The sequence below is a fragment of the Olea europaea genome, unplaced genomic scaffold (assembly GCF_002742605.1).
Source record: "Olea europaea var. sylvestris unplaced genomic scaffold, O_europaea_v1 scaffold2275, whole genome shotgun sequence".
In the NCBI taxonomy this organism is placed as follows: Eukaryota; Viridiplantae; Streptophyta; class Magnoliopsida; order Lamiales; family Oleaceae; genus Olea; species Olea europaea.
The window spans coordinates 91980-109157 of NW_019240820.1; the positions used below are offsets into that span (position 1 = coordinate 91980).

The following is a 17178-nucleotide window of genomic DNA, read 5'->3' on the forward strand; positions in this document are numbered from 1 at the left end:
AAAATAAAAATGATTTTTGTATTATTTCTAATTGGGTTCAAGTTGACTTGTCGTTTCTGTAAATCTAAACTTTCATTGTGTTTTGGTAAACATTTGGAAAAAGTTATTAAAATCTAACTGTAAATTAAAATAGAAAAAATAAAAATAAAAAATAACAATCAAAAAAACATTTTAAACAATAAACAGAAATGGAGAAGAAAGGCAAAGCAAAAATCCAAAAATGAGCAAAATTCTATATTACTATTACCTTGTGTCTAAATGGAGAAGCATAAACAGATATATTATACTTCCTTGTTCCTGAGGTCCTGTAGTTTGTTAACATCTAAAAGTTTTTACATGTCATTTTATTGGCATAGAGGGGGAAACTCATCTTCATTCTTGAGGTGGAATGACCGCTCTGTAACCCTGAAACCGAAAACCAGATACAACTTTAACCAGCATTCAGTAATAAACCTCTAAATCATCATATATTTTAAATGGTTACCTTTCCTGTTTCATCACTGCTATTGAATCCTGACCTCCCGTTGAGATGCCATGAGTCGAGTCCCAAGCACAAGATAGACCCGATATTACCTCTTCAGCCAGGCTCCCTAAAGATCCAAACTCGATTTTAAGTAATGCATTTTCAAAACCATCTGTATGGTTATCATCTTTCACTGAACGAGGAGGAGACTGGCAGCATACATCAGATTTTCCTTGGCCTTGAAATCTGCTGCTTGCAGGTACGAATTCACGAGTACCATCTTCAAAATAATTCAACTTCCACGAAGATGAACTTAATACATTTCCATTGCTGCAGTTGTGTCTCTGATTCTGATTGCGACTTCTAAGTTGCTTATTCCTTCCCCTCCCACATGAAGGTTTCTCCCTGGAAGAACCATTCTGCAAGATAGATAGTAAGATCATGCTAAATTACGAATAATCTAAAAGGAACAAGAGGATAACATGCACTCAAATTACAAGCGAAAAATACCATATTAGGAAAGTAAGTTCCAGTTCCTCGTGCTTTTTGTTTTCCTTCAGAACCGAAAGCAACAGTGGGCAATGCAGTATCAATACCATGACCCATAAGTGGTCCTGGAAACAGAGTGTTTGAGTTCATTTGAGAAAACTGACTCGGGCTAAGCAGTGACATTGGTCGCCAAACAGTGTCCCACTGCTTATTTTGAATCCTAGAAGGTAATGGAGGAGGATTGGATGGAGGAGCAGACAAATAAACCCCATTGCATAGTTGACCATATAGTAAATTCCTAATTTGGCAGTCATAATCTCCACTGAGGTCTGCCAAAGGATTCAAGGCTACATCAGACTCTCCTGCTACACTAAAGAGATCAATTTCCCCACAACCCAAGGATAGATTTTCAAAATTACAGGCCTTCGAAGCCGAGAAAGTTGTATTATCCATACACCATCTGTATGTATTATTCATTTTCACATGATTCACCCTTCTCTCTGGCCATGAAGTTAATTCAAACTTCTGATGAGTACTATTTGATAGGTCATCTTGGTGAAAGTTCCCACTTGCTACGCTTCCATTTTCTACTGATGATTTGGAAGCAAAGTAATGGGATTTATGGTAATGTTTCCCCAAGAGAGAGGCACTATTATTGCTGCTAGATGTACAATCTGATGTGTTATGTTCAATCCTCGAAGATGAATTAGATGTTGCAAGGTCATATGCATCCCCTGCAAGCCCACCAGCTGAGGAGCATGTTTCTGATCCTATTTCTGAAGTGTCTCTTGTCGAGCATCTCTCTACCTCATTTTTGAACTCCAAAGTGAATCGGTCTTCAGCCCCTATACTATCATTCTCAAACTCACTGACAGATGATCTTAGAAGCATGCCATCTTCAGAGTATAATTCGGCAGAGGATTCTAAAGATGCAGTCAGAGACTCTTCATCTTTGAACACTAAGGCTGAATGCTCGATAACACTCGCTTGCATTTGCCCATGTCTTGCAAGAGTGTTTGAGAAGAATTCGCAGATCTCACCAGCAACTTTATCTCTTGGTTGCAAGAGAACTTGACCAAGCTTGTGAGCCCCATATTTGAAAGCGCTACGTATACGGTAGAAATTGCCTATGGGAGAAAAATCGAGAATATAAGCGTGAACTATAACTCTTTTTCATATTCTTACAATCAGAAGTACCAGCATAACTGGAAGGCAGCATAAGCAATTAATGCCATGTTAATGTTTTCCCAAGAACAGATTCTTCAATCAGAAAATATTGCTTGTGGAGAAGGGTAACGATGAGGACTGGGGTGCTTGTGGTCTCAGCCGTTGTGCCTTCTGGTTATTCAAGAAAGTCAGAAAGATGTGTGGGTGGGTCCAGCTAGAGCAGTGAAAATTTTTTATGCAGCTTGAGTAAAGAAAAATTAAGAATTCTTGCCTTCAGAAAAATGAGAAAGCAAAGGTGGAGCTCAAGTAAGAACGAACTTTGTTTGAAAAGTTTCTCCTTTTGCAGTGACAATTGTGCTATTAGAGCAGCTACAGCCCAGACTATGTGACATAGATATGCATCTTAAGACAAGGTGTTCAGGAACCTATGTTGAAGTCAGAAAGTCAGGTAAGGGTAAAGTGAGAATGAACTTTTCTCAGAACGTTTCTGCTATGAAACTATTTATCATATTATATTTCTTCATTTTTCAGACTTTCCACCTTGATGAGGGAAGAATGACTCGTTAATGCTATGAGTGGAGGGATTTTGCCCAACAAAAGCATGCAAACCCAACACAGAACAATCTAGTATCACCCAGGATTGGATCAAATTGATAACTAACGATTCTTTCATTTCATTGGCAAGTGAAACTAATAATCCATGTATTTATTTTTCATGGATTCTCCTGAAAACTGGAAAATCAAGAAAGAAAAAAATATAATACTTCTATTTAATAATATCTATCACGACTTCCCTGAAATCTTAAAATAACTGACCAAGTATGAATAATTTTGCTTACCTCTGTGCACGCTACGTCCAAGGTTATTATTTTCCTTCAGCGGGTCAAATATATTAAGACTTTTAGGCTGAAATGCTTTTGGGATTGTCTCAAAACTCTGAGTTGAACCTGAAAACATTCCTATACATTTCTCTAAAAATTCTTCACTAAGCATCATGTCATTCCGTCCATTCTCTGGCATCTTAACTGCAAACACATCAGAAAAGAGAAGGCCGTGAAAAAGATTAAATCGGGGGGAAAGAAAATTGCTAGTGCCAATAAGAGCGGTGTGCGTGCATGCGCGCACGAGAGAGAGACAGATCCTCCAGATGAAGTGAAACCATTTTTAAATAATCAAGTGCATAACTTACCCACTATATCCGGAAGTAATGATATGCAAACTGGCCCTTTCAAGCTTATGCAGTAGCTTTCCCAATCAAATTGGCTAAAATATTCCAAAAATTTATATAGTACCTAAAAATGCTCATAATTTTAATAAATTGAACTTCATAAATGCAAATTATGTATACAAACATAGTCAATATCGCATAGTGAAGGTAGTTACCTCTAGAGGCCCATTCAAGGATGAATAAAATTGATGGAATATATATAGGACAAGTGTTTCCAGAGCATAAGTAGATAATAAACCATGGTGTGCGCCAAGAATACGGCTCTCATAGTAGCACCAAGCTTTTACTAAAAGAATGCTGCGTTTGAAGAGATGTTTTTTCCCAACAAAGCGATCAACCTGCGTTTAAAAACAATCATGAAATATTCAATGAACATAACTACTGCATGCCTTGAAAGTTTTATTCGGAAGAGAACTTGACAAATTTAAGCAGTGCAGCACCCAACATTCTGATTATAAAGAGTTATTTACGGGAAACTTAATAAAGAATTGACAAGGAAATAAATGAATGGAATTGGTCTTCTCTTAAAAAGATTTATTTATCATCTACTTCAAGTTCATATCACTATTCGAAAGCTGGGAATCTGAAGGCAAAAAAAAATATATTACAACATCATATTCAGAATTCTAGATTGTCAATATACCATCTGTAAAGCTGCAGTAGGAAAGGGTTCGCTGCAGAGTAAGTACAAAAGTTTGATGCGATTGAATCCAGAATTAGGAAAGGAAAGAAACAAAAAAATAATAATAAGAAGAAGAAGAAGTAGAAAAAGCAATCACTTTTTATCATTTAGAAGGGATAACAGATAAACGAAGCGCCAACATTAACTTACCATTTCAAAGTACCCATGGAACTGTACAAAAGGTTTTACGTTCAGCTATTTCAGCTTCATTGTGACAGAGAAAAATTATGTGTAATTATACTTTAGATGAATGGAATCCAAGCAACTAAAATGGCATATTTATACATTTCAGAACTAACAGTAACACGTAGTTTCTACCTGCTCAAGGAAACAAAGGGTAGAAAGTCCTCCAAGCTGATTAATAGAAATATCGATCACAATGTTCTGCACAAGGCATTTCACAATTTTCACCTGCCATCGGACCAAAACCTCAGAGAACCACACAAGTAAATCGGAAAGAGCCGCATCGTGACAGCTATTGGAAACATGTAGAATGGAAATAATATGCAAGTTGAGCGATTAAAAAAAATCAGATGCGAAGCATTCAAGCGAGACTACCTCAGCATCTATAAACTGCGCATCCTTCACTTCATACTCTGCATTTTCATTTAGCTGCTCCCATTGCAGAATACCAAGAACATTGTGTGCCAAAGATTCCTCAGCATTAAGTGCAGTCAAGTCGATATCTCCATCAGGCAAGTACGTCTTAAGGGGCACAGACCCATAGGGAAAAGCCTATGACAAGTAAAAACCAAGTTAGTGCTATCAAGCCCTAAACACTTCAATAAGTGAAAGATGGATGCAAGAATTTCGGGGATAAGATTATTCAGAACTAATGTATATATGAACCTTGTCTTCATTTACAACCCTGCTGCATGTACAACTAGTATAACAATCCATGAGTTGACAGGCAGTTTGGCCGTTGATTTGAATAACATTTATTCAAATCAATGGTTAGGATGTTTACACCTCATGGATTGTCAAACTACTTGTATAAAATCATTTTACAAGTAGTTTAAGTCCTCCATTTATTTAGTGGTAAGGATCCTCGAGGCTTCCATAACACATTTGTTTAATAGGATGCCTTGGAGAAACTAAAACCAAAAGAATCGTAAATAGGAGCAAAAATATAATAACCCCTAATTTCAACCTATAAGCAAGAATCTAGGGATTTTGCTCCCCACTTGACTTTTTTAAAGAGCCATCGACCTTCCATTAATTAAAACAGATTACCGATATTCACATAACATTCTTCTTGTTGCCATGACACCGATACTGCACCTGTACTTTAAATTTTGTCGCTTGCGATCTTTTCACGAATGATAAAGACAAGATCAGAGATTCGGAATTAGGTATAATCATCTGAATCTAGCACAAATGAATAGATAATGCAGAATCTAACAAGTCTAGAAAGAAAACAATCTGATACTGCTACAACTTAAATAACTAAATCATCAGATAAAATACCCCTTCAAGGTCTTCAAGAAAAGACTTCTCACATTACACCTGAAAAGCAACCTATTTTCAAGAATATACTTCGACTTTCCCCACGTACATTTTGATATGAATTTTGCTATTTGTACAACCGGAGTTGACAACCTACTCATGGAGGTCAACGATTTTTATTCATCGTGGGCCCCCCTCCCATGTGTGAAGTTGTTAACCCCATCAATTGTGTGTGTGTGTGTTTATATATATATATTGGCACAAAATTCGATTAAGATTCAGCAAACTGAAATTAACCAAATCACTTGCAGAGAGAAAAATCATCATAAAAAAAGTTTTACAAGTAAATAAATAAATGTAGTTAATTGAAATCGGAAAACATGTAATCACCTCACAATCAAGATGACGCTTTAAGAGCCTCTGCACGTAATCAATTACGTCTTTTCTCTTCTCCTCTGTGTCAAGAGTCGGGTGTACGCAATTCATCACTTGCTCTGCCGCTTCCTCTGCCGCTAGAAAACACTCATCGGTTATTGAAGCCGGATCAGGTTGTCTGCGACCCGACCCAGAAATAGAACCAAGCCCGAATACCAAATGGCCGTCCTCCACCAAAACGCCACCGCTTGAACTCTTCGTTTCAAGATCACCCATGCTTTTATTTATTTTTGTATAGACTTTAACATGAAAATTCACTCCAGGGCTTTTGCTTGTTTCATCAGTTTTACCAAAGTTGCTTCCATTGTTGCAGAAAAACAGAATTCAAGAAAATGAAGACAGAGTGAGTCAGTCAGTCAGTTAAAAAGGGGTTAGAATTGGGATTTTGTGAATTGGTGGAATTTATTGCAAATTCTAATAATCCGCTGCTTATATACAAATATATATGTGTAATATTGGAAGATAAAAATATTTTATTGGAAAACAGGATAAAAATGAGAACGAGAAATTCGAAGATGAAGACAAAAAGGGTTGTTTTTATTTGTAGTCTTCTTCTCCAAACCTCTCATCCTCCACCAGTTATTTGCAGGCAAATAAAAGTAAAACTCGTTTGTCCTCGTCCACCTTCCCCTTTCCCTCTTCTGACTCTATCAATCTATACATATATTTTTTGTATGTATAAATTTCTGGGTTTTCGTTTGGAAAATTAAAATGAATGCAAACTCCAGTCCACGACGCGACCAGAGGGAACCGGAGAGAGGGAGGAAAGGTGGATTAGGATATTTAAAAAATCAAAGTAAAAACTATATTTAATTGTTCCTTGAAGGATAGGGAACCAGTAAAACGCCGACGTTTTATGTGGATTTTGATTATTTTGTTTGGCTCGGTTACGGATTTGTGGATTTTGTAATTAATAAAGGGAGGAAAGGCACTAACAATTTGAAACCGAAGTCGCCGTCTTGTGTACTTGTGTTTGTGCGCACATTGTATACCATGCTTTAACCAATCCATATTCTATATTTAGGGCGTGTTTGATGAAAAAAATTTTATAATACATTTTCTAAAAAGCAATTTTTAAAAAAAAATTATGTGACTAAAAAGTAGCAAAAAATTATGAGTTCACGTACAAAATTATTTATAGAAGAACTTACAGCTCAAAATGAATTTTAAAGAATTTATATTTAACAAGAGCTTAAAGTGCTGATTTATGAAAATTAGGGTACACGTGTTGAATGTTTAGCAATGGATAATGATTGGTCACTATCGACTTGATACTTCTGTTGGCGTTATCATAACAATATTATCGATCTAATGCATGACACGCGTAATAAGGTAAATAAGATAACGACAAATGTTCGGACAAACTAAATAGAATTTATATTGTTTCAGATATACCCTACACCTCTACATGGTATTGTTTTCATTAAGTAAATTAGATAACGACAAACAATCTTACAAATTAAATGAAATTTACTGTAATCCTTTGCCAAACATACCCTACATCACCACACATATAGTATGTCAATGAAGGACGCAATTGGCAAAAAAAAAATGAAAAATCTTAAAAGTTTGGAATTTTTAATTTTTTTCTTATAAATCATAAGATTTGCAGTTATATGAATTTTGATCGACACAATATTACAAGTCTCCCACGTTATTATAAGAAAAATAAATAAATTTGGAGAAACATGCTCACATGAAAAAATGTTGACATGGTGTCAACAATAAATTTGAGGGTACAAAATTCTATCACGCGTGGCATATTGAAAGAGGATTTTGGAAATAAGATTTCTAAAATCTATAAATAAAAGGAATTAATTTTTGAAGTTAATGACATCTCATATTCAGCGTTGTCAGTAATTATTACAAGATGAACTCAAAACAAAATAGAAAAAAGTAATTATTAAAAGGTTGGGCCCAACCTTGAGGGTCCCATCACCACGTTTCTAAAATTTTGTGAGGAGGTAAATCGCGAGATGTGTCCTAACAGGTTAGAGAACAAGAACTGTCTGTACACTGCGCTTACAAATAGTCCAATTTCATGTCTCAGGAATCGAACCCCACACTGCGACTGTCAGAAGGCGGGAGATAGCATCATTCATATCATTTATACCACTGGGCTATGTCCTGAAAGGGGAAAAAATTTAATTATTGAAAATGTCAGATCCTCTCACCAAACTTTTTCTCTAATGAATTTTGACTTTTTCTTTGGTCCAACCATAGAATTGATTAAAAAAAAAAAAAACCTTTACATCATTAGGCTACACCTTGGGGGCAAAAAAAAAAAAAGTAATTATTACATGTACTTGCACTAACATGCGCCGTGGGAAAATGTCATATCCTCTCACGAAACTTTTCCCCTAATGAATTTTGACTTTTTCTTTGGTCCAACCATAGAATTGATTTAAAAAAAAAAAAAAAGGTAATTATTACATGTACTTGCACTAACATGCGCCGTGGGAAAATGTCATATCCTCTCAACAAACTTTTCCCCTAATGAATTTTGACTTTTTCGTTGGTCCAACCATAGAATCGATTTTAATAAAAAAAAAATGATAAAAACTTAATTTTAAATCAATTATTAATTTTAATCCAAAAATTATACGACATTCATAATTTATAAATTTTTATTAATCATTGTTTCATCAACTTTATCAAAATTTTATTAAAAAATCTGATTTTCAATAAAACTACAAATTACAATATTTGCACGTACTTTCAAATGGTCCTAGAAAACTTTTATAAATTATACCATATTTGGTTTAGATAGAAATTAAAATTTCAGTAAATTTTGATAAAATATGTGATTAATAAATTAGAATTTCTGGTGAAAATTAATTAGTAATTTATATTTATATTTTATAAACTTTTAATTTACACTAAACATTAAAATATGTACAGAAATTGGATATTTTGATAGGCACATAGTATTTCTATGAGTGGTAAAATATAGAATAATGGCAGGTAGAAGTCACTGACATGACACTTAAGTTGACTTTTCTTTGAAGAAAGTATAAATTAATTAATGGGAACTGCCCATTTAATTAATGCATATTTCCTTCTGGTAATTATAGAAAAAATTCACTGGACGATAATCAATGGCTGATTACTTAATTTCCATGTGCATTATTCTTACACGTCTATCCAACTACGTAAGTGACGTTTGATACTTAACCTCCGTTTTTGGTGTAAATTAAAAATTGGTTAAAATATTAAATTAAAGTTAACAATTAATTTTAATCATATATTTTATGTAATCCACAACTTTTCAATCATATTGTTTTGCGCGGGTTAGTCGCTAACAATTAAAAAGGATCAGACGATTGTGTAAGGGACAAACCTCTTGAGACAAAGTCCCAAAAAGGGGTGTTCTTTTATTGGCGATGACTTTACAATTGGAAATGAAAAACAACGTGCCTCCAAGGGGCGCAAGCACACGAGTTACTGAAAGAAAAGTGTTTAAGTCTAAGACTAAGGAAATTAAAATTACATGTTCTCTGCTCGAGAGTTTTGGATTCGGTCCCTTGCTTTTATGTCCTTTCTTCCTTTTATACTTCATAGACGATCTCTTTGTGATCAACCGCCCTCAAAACTGCTTGATCGTCCTATAACTGCCCACTTTCTTCGTAATCGCCAACTTGTCATGAAAACATGTATTTTTTAACTGCTGCCATTACTCTTCATCGTTCAACCGCTTTCGATTAAATTCCTTGAATCGTGGAACGTGATAGGGCTGCTTTAATAACTGTTTTGATAACTGCACTTCTTGATAATCACGACGCTTTATATTTGTTAAGACCTTGGGCGACTTGAAGGTTTGAGCGAGAATAGAGTAACAGTTCTGGGCGACTGTATGACACTCCATTCGCTCAGATTCTGGGCGACTTGCAAACTTGGGCGATGGCGTTACCGCGTTCTTGGGCCTTCTTATTTGGGCCTTCATCTTGATTTGTTCGATTGGGCTTCGTTCTTTGGGCTATCTGATTTGAGGATCCTCCAATTGTGCTTCACTCCTTAGGCTGTTCGATTTGGGCTGAATTTTTATGTGTCAACAATTACCCCCCAATATGGCAGAATTAATAATAATTATTAAATTTTGCCATATTCACTTTGTGTTTCCAGCAACATTTTTAAATTGCCAAGAATTTCAATCATTGTTTTCTTTTATAACTTGAAAAGGTGCGTCGTTTTGCAAGCCCTTATAAACCCCAAACAGGCCATTTCACTGCACCATTAAACCACGCCTCAAATTTTTTGCATCTCTCTCACGATTTACTGTTCATCTCTTGCTTCCCTGCTACGTAACCCTGAAAAACTTCGTTCCTTCTCAAATGGCTGCTTCACAATTTCAAGCTAGCGACTCCTTTAGTTTTGATGACTTTCAGAAACTTCTGAGTCGCCCATACATAACTCCAAGTTTTCTCGCGCCCGTCGATGTCGAACGTAATGAGTTCTACTTGGGTCCTTTCTTCAACAATGCAAAGGCAGTTGAACAGGCGGCGGTGGGTCAGCTGTTTCCTTGCACTCATGGCCCTCCTTTTCTAAACTCTCTGCCGCTGGGGCAACTTCGCGAAAGAGGTATTCGCACTTGGCCTAAATCTGATGTAGCTTTTCGTAGGTGGCATGCTCGTCTTGTGGGTCATGGTCGTACTAAGGCACTTTTTGATAGCGCTAGGATTTCTGATTTGTTAGAAATCTCTATTCGCCCCCCTACTTTTGATTCAGCACTCTTTCGATTACTTTGAGTTTTTGGTCTCCTGAGTATAACACCTTTATTTTCCCTCTTGGCCCCATGTCTATTACCTTAAGGGATGTTGAGGCCTTGGTGAATCTACCACCTTTGGGCGATACCATTTTTCCTGGTATCTTGGTTTTTGGTGGCGCCCCAAAGTTTGGTAAAAACTACACCGATTCTTATTCAAGCCTGCAGACCCTTCACAATCATTTGAGCGCTGAACCTTCCCATACTGAACGAGTGGCCTTCCTTTTAATTTGGCTTTGTAAATATGTTTTTTGCGTGCCAAGCATAAAGCCCTCCCTGAGTTATTTACCTATAGCGCACGAACTGGCGCGTGGCAGGCCTTTGAATTTATGTTCTTTGTTTTTTGCTGCCCTTTATAGAGGCATGGCCTCTCTTCAAACTCAATTGAAGAATGGTGCATCTCCCACCGGCAGTGGACCTCTTTGGTTCACTCAACTGTGGTTGAGATCCTATTTTCCATTGCTTGGTGCTCCATCCATCTCTCCCTCCTCTGCTAGCTGTTATGGGCTAGCCATGGAGCCCTTAGCTCCTGTAAATATGTCCAGAAGGGACATTTTTTCATTCTTTTATTCTTTGGATTCAATCCCTTCCTTTTTTCCTTTTCCTCCTTTTTTGACTCCAAACTATGTACATCCCCCTTCCACTATAGATAGCGCGAGCATCTCCCTGTTCATTTGGATCCAGTTTTTAATCGGGAGGGAGCTATTTCATGATATTCTAACTGGAACCAATGCCAAAGCGGGGGTAGAGATTTATGCTCCCCAATTTTTTGCTCGTCAGCTTGGTTTTGGCCAAACTTGGCCTGTTCCTCCTTACTATTCAAGGAACTTAGTTGACCGTTTTTATACCATTACTAAGGCGGAGGCAGAGGCTATAGATGCTCGTAATCTTCTTTTAACCAGCCATTTTTCATTAGCCCCTTTCAATTCTAGCCACACCATTCACCCTCTTTTTTAACAGCTCTGGCCGTCAGTGAAGCGCAGATTATTTGCAACTGACGCCAATCGTGCCTTTCATTCATTAGACCAACCGAGCATTTCTTCCCCTCCTCCTGTTTTAGTCACACCCTTGTCCATTCGGAGTCATTCTCCTTCTCGTCGCACTAAACAGTCTGCTCGTCCATCTTCTTCTCTCCTTGCCAAGCCTACTACGCCCAAGAATGCCCCAAGCCGCAAACGGCCAGCCTCAGCATCTCCCATTCTGGAGGATGATGTTGATAATGATGATGATGCCCCTCTTATCGTCAGGAGGAAGGTAATTAAATTGGTTTACTCACAAGTATACTTTTCCACACTTGAAACTTTTCTGTATGCTGATGATCTTTTTGGACTTCTCAGAAAAGCTCAGCCTCTCCTTCAAAGGCTTTGGCATCGACAGCTCCTACTCCATCATCCTCTGCTGAGGCTACTTCATCCAAACCGGTTGATGAGGGGGCTACGCTTAAAGAGACATCTTCAGTCCCAGAGTCCTCATCACAACCCATGGATGAACCACCTTCTTACCAGGGCGTCAACCCCCCAAACATTGAAGCAGAAGATAATTCAGTCTTTTGATGTCTTACCTTTGCTTGTGCTGTTGGTTTCTGATTTGTTGCTCTTGAGTTTTGCAGATACTCCTATGAGTCCACCCGTTGTGGCAACATCTTCTCGCTCAGATAAGGGGAAGTCCTCACGAATAGAGGAGTCGTTGGTGGTAAGCTTGGCTGAGGGCATGCCATCTTCTACGATTGTTGATGAGGTAGTCTTTGCTTTACTTCTATTTCTATCCTGTTCGTTGTAGTGAGGATCTTTAATATTGGCAATTTTCTTTGCAGGATGCTGATAAAATTGTGCGCTCTATCCAAGACTTGTTCGCTTCCTGGGGGCAAGTCCAGACGTCTCGCCCTGCTCCATCTGATCATCCTGCTGCTTTTTCAGAGGAAGATTTAAAATTCCTCAAGGAGTCGATACTTGAGTACGTATCCTTCATGGATATGGATATTGGAAGGGCTAGTGCCGCCAGACACAAGGATAAACTTGAGCACTTGAGTGCGAAGTTGGAGCAAGCACTGACGCTTCCGTCGCTCAATCTTTCTGTCGATTTTAAAGCGACGTTGAAGGTTATCCACTCCGAGGTCCTTTCTTTGTTGGCCAAGAATGCTGAACTAAAGGCCAAACGTACTCAATATCTTCGAGCCGTAGCTGAGAAAGAGTCTTTGCGTATGGAGATTAACAAGGCTAAGGACGAGTTGAAAGAAATCTCTTCCGAAATCATGGTTGAAGACTCTTTGATGGTTAATTTGGCTGCTCAGATGAAGGAACTTCAAGCCAAAATGGATGACTGCAGGGCGAGAATGGCTGCTAAAAAGCGCAACGCCTCCCAGTGAATTGAGCGAACTAAGTCCTTGGTCGAGCAGTACAAGAAGTTGGAAGTTGATGATGATGTCACGGCTGAATTGAACATCACTTCCTCTCGACAGAACGAGGATTGGGAAAAACTTAGGGAACGAATTTGTTCAGTATGGGGTGGACTGTAATTAAGACATATGATGTCTTTTTTTCTTTTGTAATTTTGTTCATCATTAATGAACATTAACTTCTTGTGCATTTATTTGACGTTTGTTTTTTTTTTTAGTCGTCAATTCTTTAAGCATTTAACTGCTTTGTGCTAAAAATTTTGTCCACTTTCTTTTGATATTTCCATCACTTTTTCCAAAACTTTGGTCTATTTAATTCCGTTTATTAGGCAGAAATGTGGCTGTTCATATTCTGTCTCTTCGTCTCCACCCCCTATAAATGCCTCGCATTTTCCATCTTTCGTCTTCATCTTCATTTTCTTCTTCGAAACTAATTTGCTGCCATTGCTTGACATTCTGACAATCAATCCGATCCAAAATGGACTGTTTAGTCCACCCATTTTACTATTTACCTTGATGTCACATTTGGTGTGGGAGGTATAGGAAATATTTTCTGGCCAGCAGCGAAGTTTTTACCTTCAAAGTTCGTCCCATCGTCTCTTTGTCCTTTACAAGGAGTCGATGATAGAAGGCAATTTTTGGGCTGCTTGTGGGCCACTTTGCTTGCTGAGAGTGCTTCTCAACTTGCTTGCTGAGAGTTCTTCTCAGCCTCTTTGCTCACCATTGCAGCAATGCATTTAGGAAGGTCGTGAGGCAAGTACACCCTCTTACTCGGCGATCCCACCATTGCAGCGATGCATTTAGGAAGGCGATGAGGCCAGTACACCCTCTTACTCGGCGATCCCACCATTGCAGCGATGCATTTAGGAAGGCGGCGTGAGGCTTACTCAGCGATCAACCGAGAGATTAGCTCACTTTTAATTGTATTTCGTAGAGCATCCATTATTTGTATTTTTGTATTCTTGTAATGAACGTTTGATAATAAAGGACTTCACTTGAACGTATTTCGCTCTGGCCTCGTTATCCTTTAATCGTTCAACATATTTGATTATGATTTTATCTGTTCACATTCCCATAAAGAAGGAACATATTTTTTCAAATATTTACCATTAATGAATCTCACGTGCTTGGTGCCGTCTAAATCCTCCAAGTGATACGCTCCATTGGGCAACACACTGTTTATTTTGTATGGTCCTTCCCAATTGGGTAATCACTTCCCGTATTTTGGATCTTTGCTATCCAAAGGGAATATCGTCTTCCAAACTAGTTCACCCAGGCTGAACGACTTTGCTATGACTTTTTTATTATAAAATTTAGCCATTCTTTGTTTTTGCACTTGTAATCTATCTAAGACGTCCAACTTTAATTCGTCTAACCCCAATAAATTTTGAACTAGTGATTCGTCATACTCATCATCATTCAACCTATACTGTAAGCACACTCTGATCGATTGCACGTTGATTTTCATAGGCAAAACAGTCTCCTGTCCATAAACAAGTTGGAAAAGAGTAACCTTGATACTTGACCGAGGTGATGTCCTATTATCCCATAAAGCCTTGTTCAGACATTCATGCCAATTTCAAGCATTTTCATCTATCATTTTTCTGATGATATTTTTTAGAATCTTATTAGAAGATTTCGCTTGTCCGTTGGATTGAGCGTAGTATGGTGTGGAGTTTACTAATTTAACCCCAAACTCGCTCAAAATTTTGTTCACTTGATCCCCATTCAAAGATGTTCCGTGATCTTCCATTAACGTTTGTGGAATTTCAAACCTATAAATAATGTGATCACGGATAAACTCTATAACATTTTTCTGGGTGATCTCTTTCAAAGGTACTGCTTCTACCCATTTAATGAAATAGTCGGTTGCAACTATAACAAAAGTATGTTGCTTGGACGATGAGGGATAAATCTTCCCTATCAGGTCTATCGCCCAACCCTTGAACGGCCAAGATTTAATAATAGGTGCCATTTCTCGTGCTGGCGTCCTTTGTATTGGACCATGCTTTTGGCATGTTAAGCAACTCTTTGCATACTGAACGCATAGTTCTCCCATCTTTGGCCAAGAATATCCACTCCTAATAATTAATCATCTCATCCTTTGGCCAGCTTGATGAGCTCCACATATCCTTTCATGCACCTCAGCCATGATCGTCTTGGCTTCTTGCAAACTTACACACTTTAATAATACACCATCAGAGTGTTTCTTAAACAACTCTTCATCTATTAGTGTATAGTTCAGCAAACACGGCTTTATTTTCCTACTAATCCCTCCATTAGGTTCTTTAAGGAACCCTTTAATCTCTGTTCTCCAATCCATTGCATCTCCATCTTGTATGCTGTGGAGTTCAATCTTTCTCGCCCTTCTTTGAGTCACGGGCAATATGATTCCATACTCACAAGTAGACTTCCAATTCAAAACCTTTGAGTACCCTGATGCCATTTAGGCTAACTCATTTGCCACGTCGTTATATATCCTATTAACGCATTGGAGTTCTACTTGATCGAATTCTTCTAATAATTCTTGGGCGATCTCGTATTGACTTATAATGGAATCACTTTGGCATTTAAAATCACCAATCAATTAATGGATCACCAATTGAGAATCGCCCCTAACGATCACATTTCTTACTCCCATATCTATCATTAGTTCTAGGCCTACAATTAAGGCTTCATATTCGGCCTAATTGTTGGTGCACATTCTGTCTAAAGTGAATGCGAACTTGTAGCAAATCCCTGAAGGATTAATCAATGCTACCCCCACTCCTGCACCTTTAGAAGTTTTTGATCCATCGAAATACAACACCCAAGGTTTTAACTCGAACGAATTGATTTCTAGTTCGATCTCTTCAGGCATATCAAGGCATGGATGATCGGCTAGAAAGTTAGCCAAAGCCTGATTTTGGCTTCCTTTTGAGGTATATATTGTATTTCGAATTCTGATAAAGCTAGTGTCCAAAGGCCTACCCTTTGGTGTAAAATAGGGCGCGAGAACATATACTTGACTAAATTTACTTTAGAAATTAAATAAATGGTTACGGACCGTAAATAAGCCCTTAATTTTGTACATGTGAAATACAATGCAAGACATAATTTTTCGATAGTAGAGTAATTACATTCACATTTCGTTAACCGTCTACTTAAGTAGTAAATTGCCCTTTTTTCACCAAATTGGTCTTCCTGTGCGACCATTCCAGTTATTGATTCTTTTTCAGCCGATACATACACTTTCATTGGCCGTCCTTGCATTGGTGACACCAACACTGGTGGACTTGATAGATATGTCTTCAGGCTTTCAAAAGCCTTTTGATGTTCTTCTTTCCAGACGAATTCGTCCTGATTTTTCAGCTTTAATAGTGGCGAAAAGACTTTAGTTCGACCTACACAGTTAGAAATAAAGCGTCTTAAAAAATTTACTTGGCCTAGAAACCTTTGCAATTCTTTTTTGTTGCTAGGTGATTTGGCCTCTAAAATGGCCTTCGCTTTATTTTTATCAAGTTCAATCCCTCTCTTGTGTACTAAGAAACCAAGAAAATTCCCTGCATTAACACCGAATGCACACTTCAAGGGATTCAACTTTAGCTTATATTGCTTCATTCGCTCAAACGAACATCTTAACTGTTCGAAATGGTCCTCTTCTTTAATGGACTTGACTACTATGTCAGCTATATACACTTCAACAAACTTGCCTATCATATCATGAAAGATTAAATTCATTGCCCTTTGATAAGTTGCCCCTACATTTTTTAGGCCGAAAGGCATAACCACCCATTCAAAACATCCTAGAGACCCAGGGCATCTAAAGGCAGTTTTGTGTATGTCTTCTTCAGCTATATAAATTTGATTGTATCCTGAATACCCATCCATGAAGGAATACATGACGTGTCCGGCGGTTGAATCTACTAAAGAATTCACCGTGGGTATTGGATACTCATCTTTGGGTATAGCTATGTTTAAATTTCTAAAGTCTATACACACCCTTAGTTTACCATTCTTTTTTAGTACTGGCACGACATTGGACAACAATTCGACGTATCTGGCTGTTCTAATAAAACCTGCTTTCAATAATCGCTCTATCTCTTTCTTGATTTCAGGGAGTACATTGGGA

The 17178-nt window shown here is 37.7% G+C and overlaps 1 protein-coding gene across 1 annotated transcript; it reads right to left on the reverse strand.

The window, feature by feature from the left end:
- Nucleotides 1-209: 209 nt before the first annotated feature.
- Nucleotides 210-6678, reverse strand: LOC111381288. Its single transcript, XM_023005057.1, has 9 exons — nt 5866-6678; nt 4588-4764; nt 4348-4440; nt 3503-3685; nt 3309-3411; nt 2959-3144; nt 974-2079; nt 485-882; nt 210-405 (listed from the first exon to the last, which is right to left on the reverse strand). The coding sequence occupies exons 1-9, from the start codon at nt 6124-6126 to the stop codon at nt 345-347; spliced, it is 2568 nt and encodes an 855-aa protein (XP_022860825.1). The 5' UTR covers nt 6127-6678; the 3' UTR covers nt 210-344.
- Between the last annotated feature and the right edge of the window lie 10500 nt (nt 6679-17178).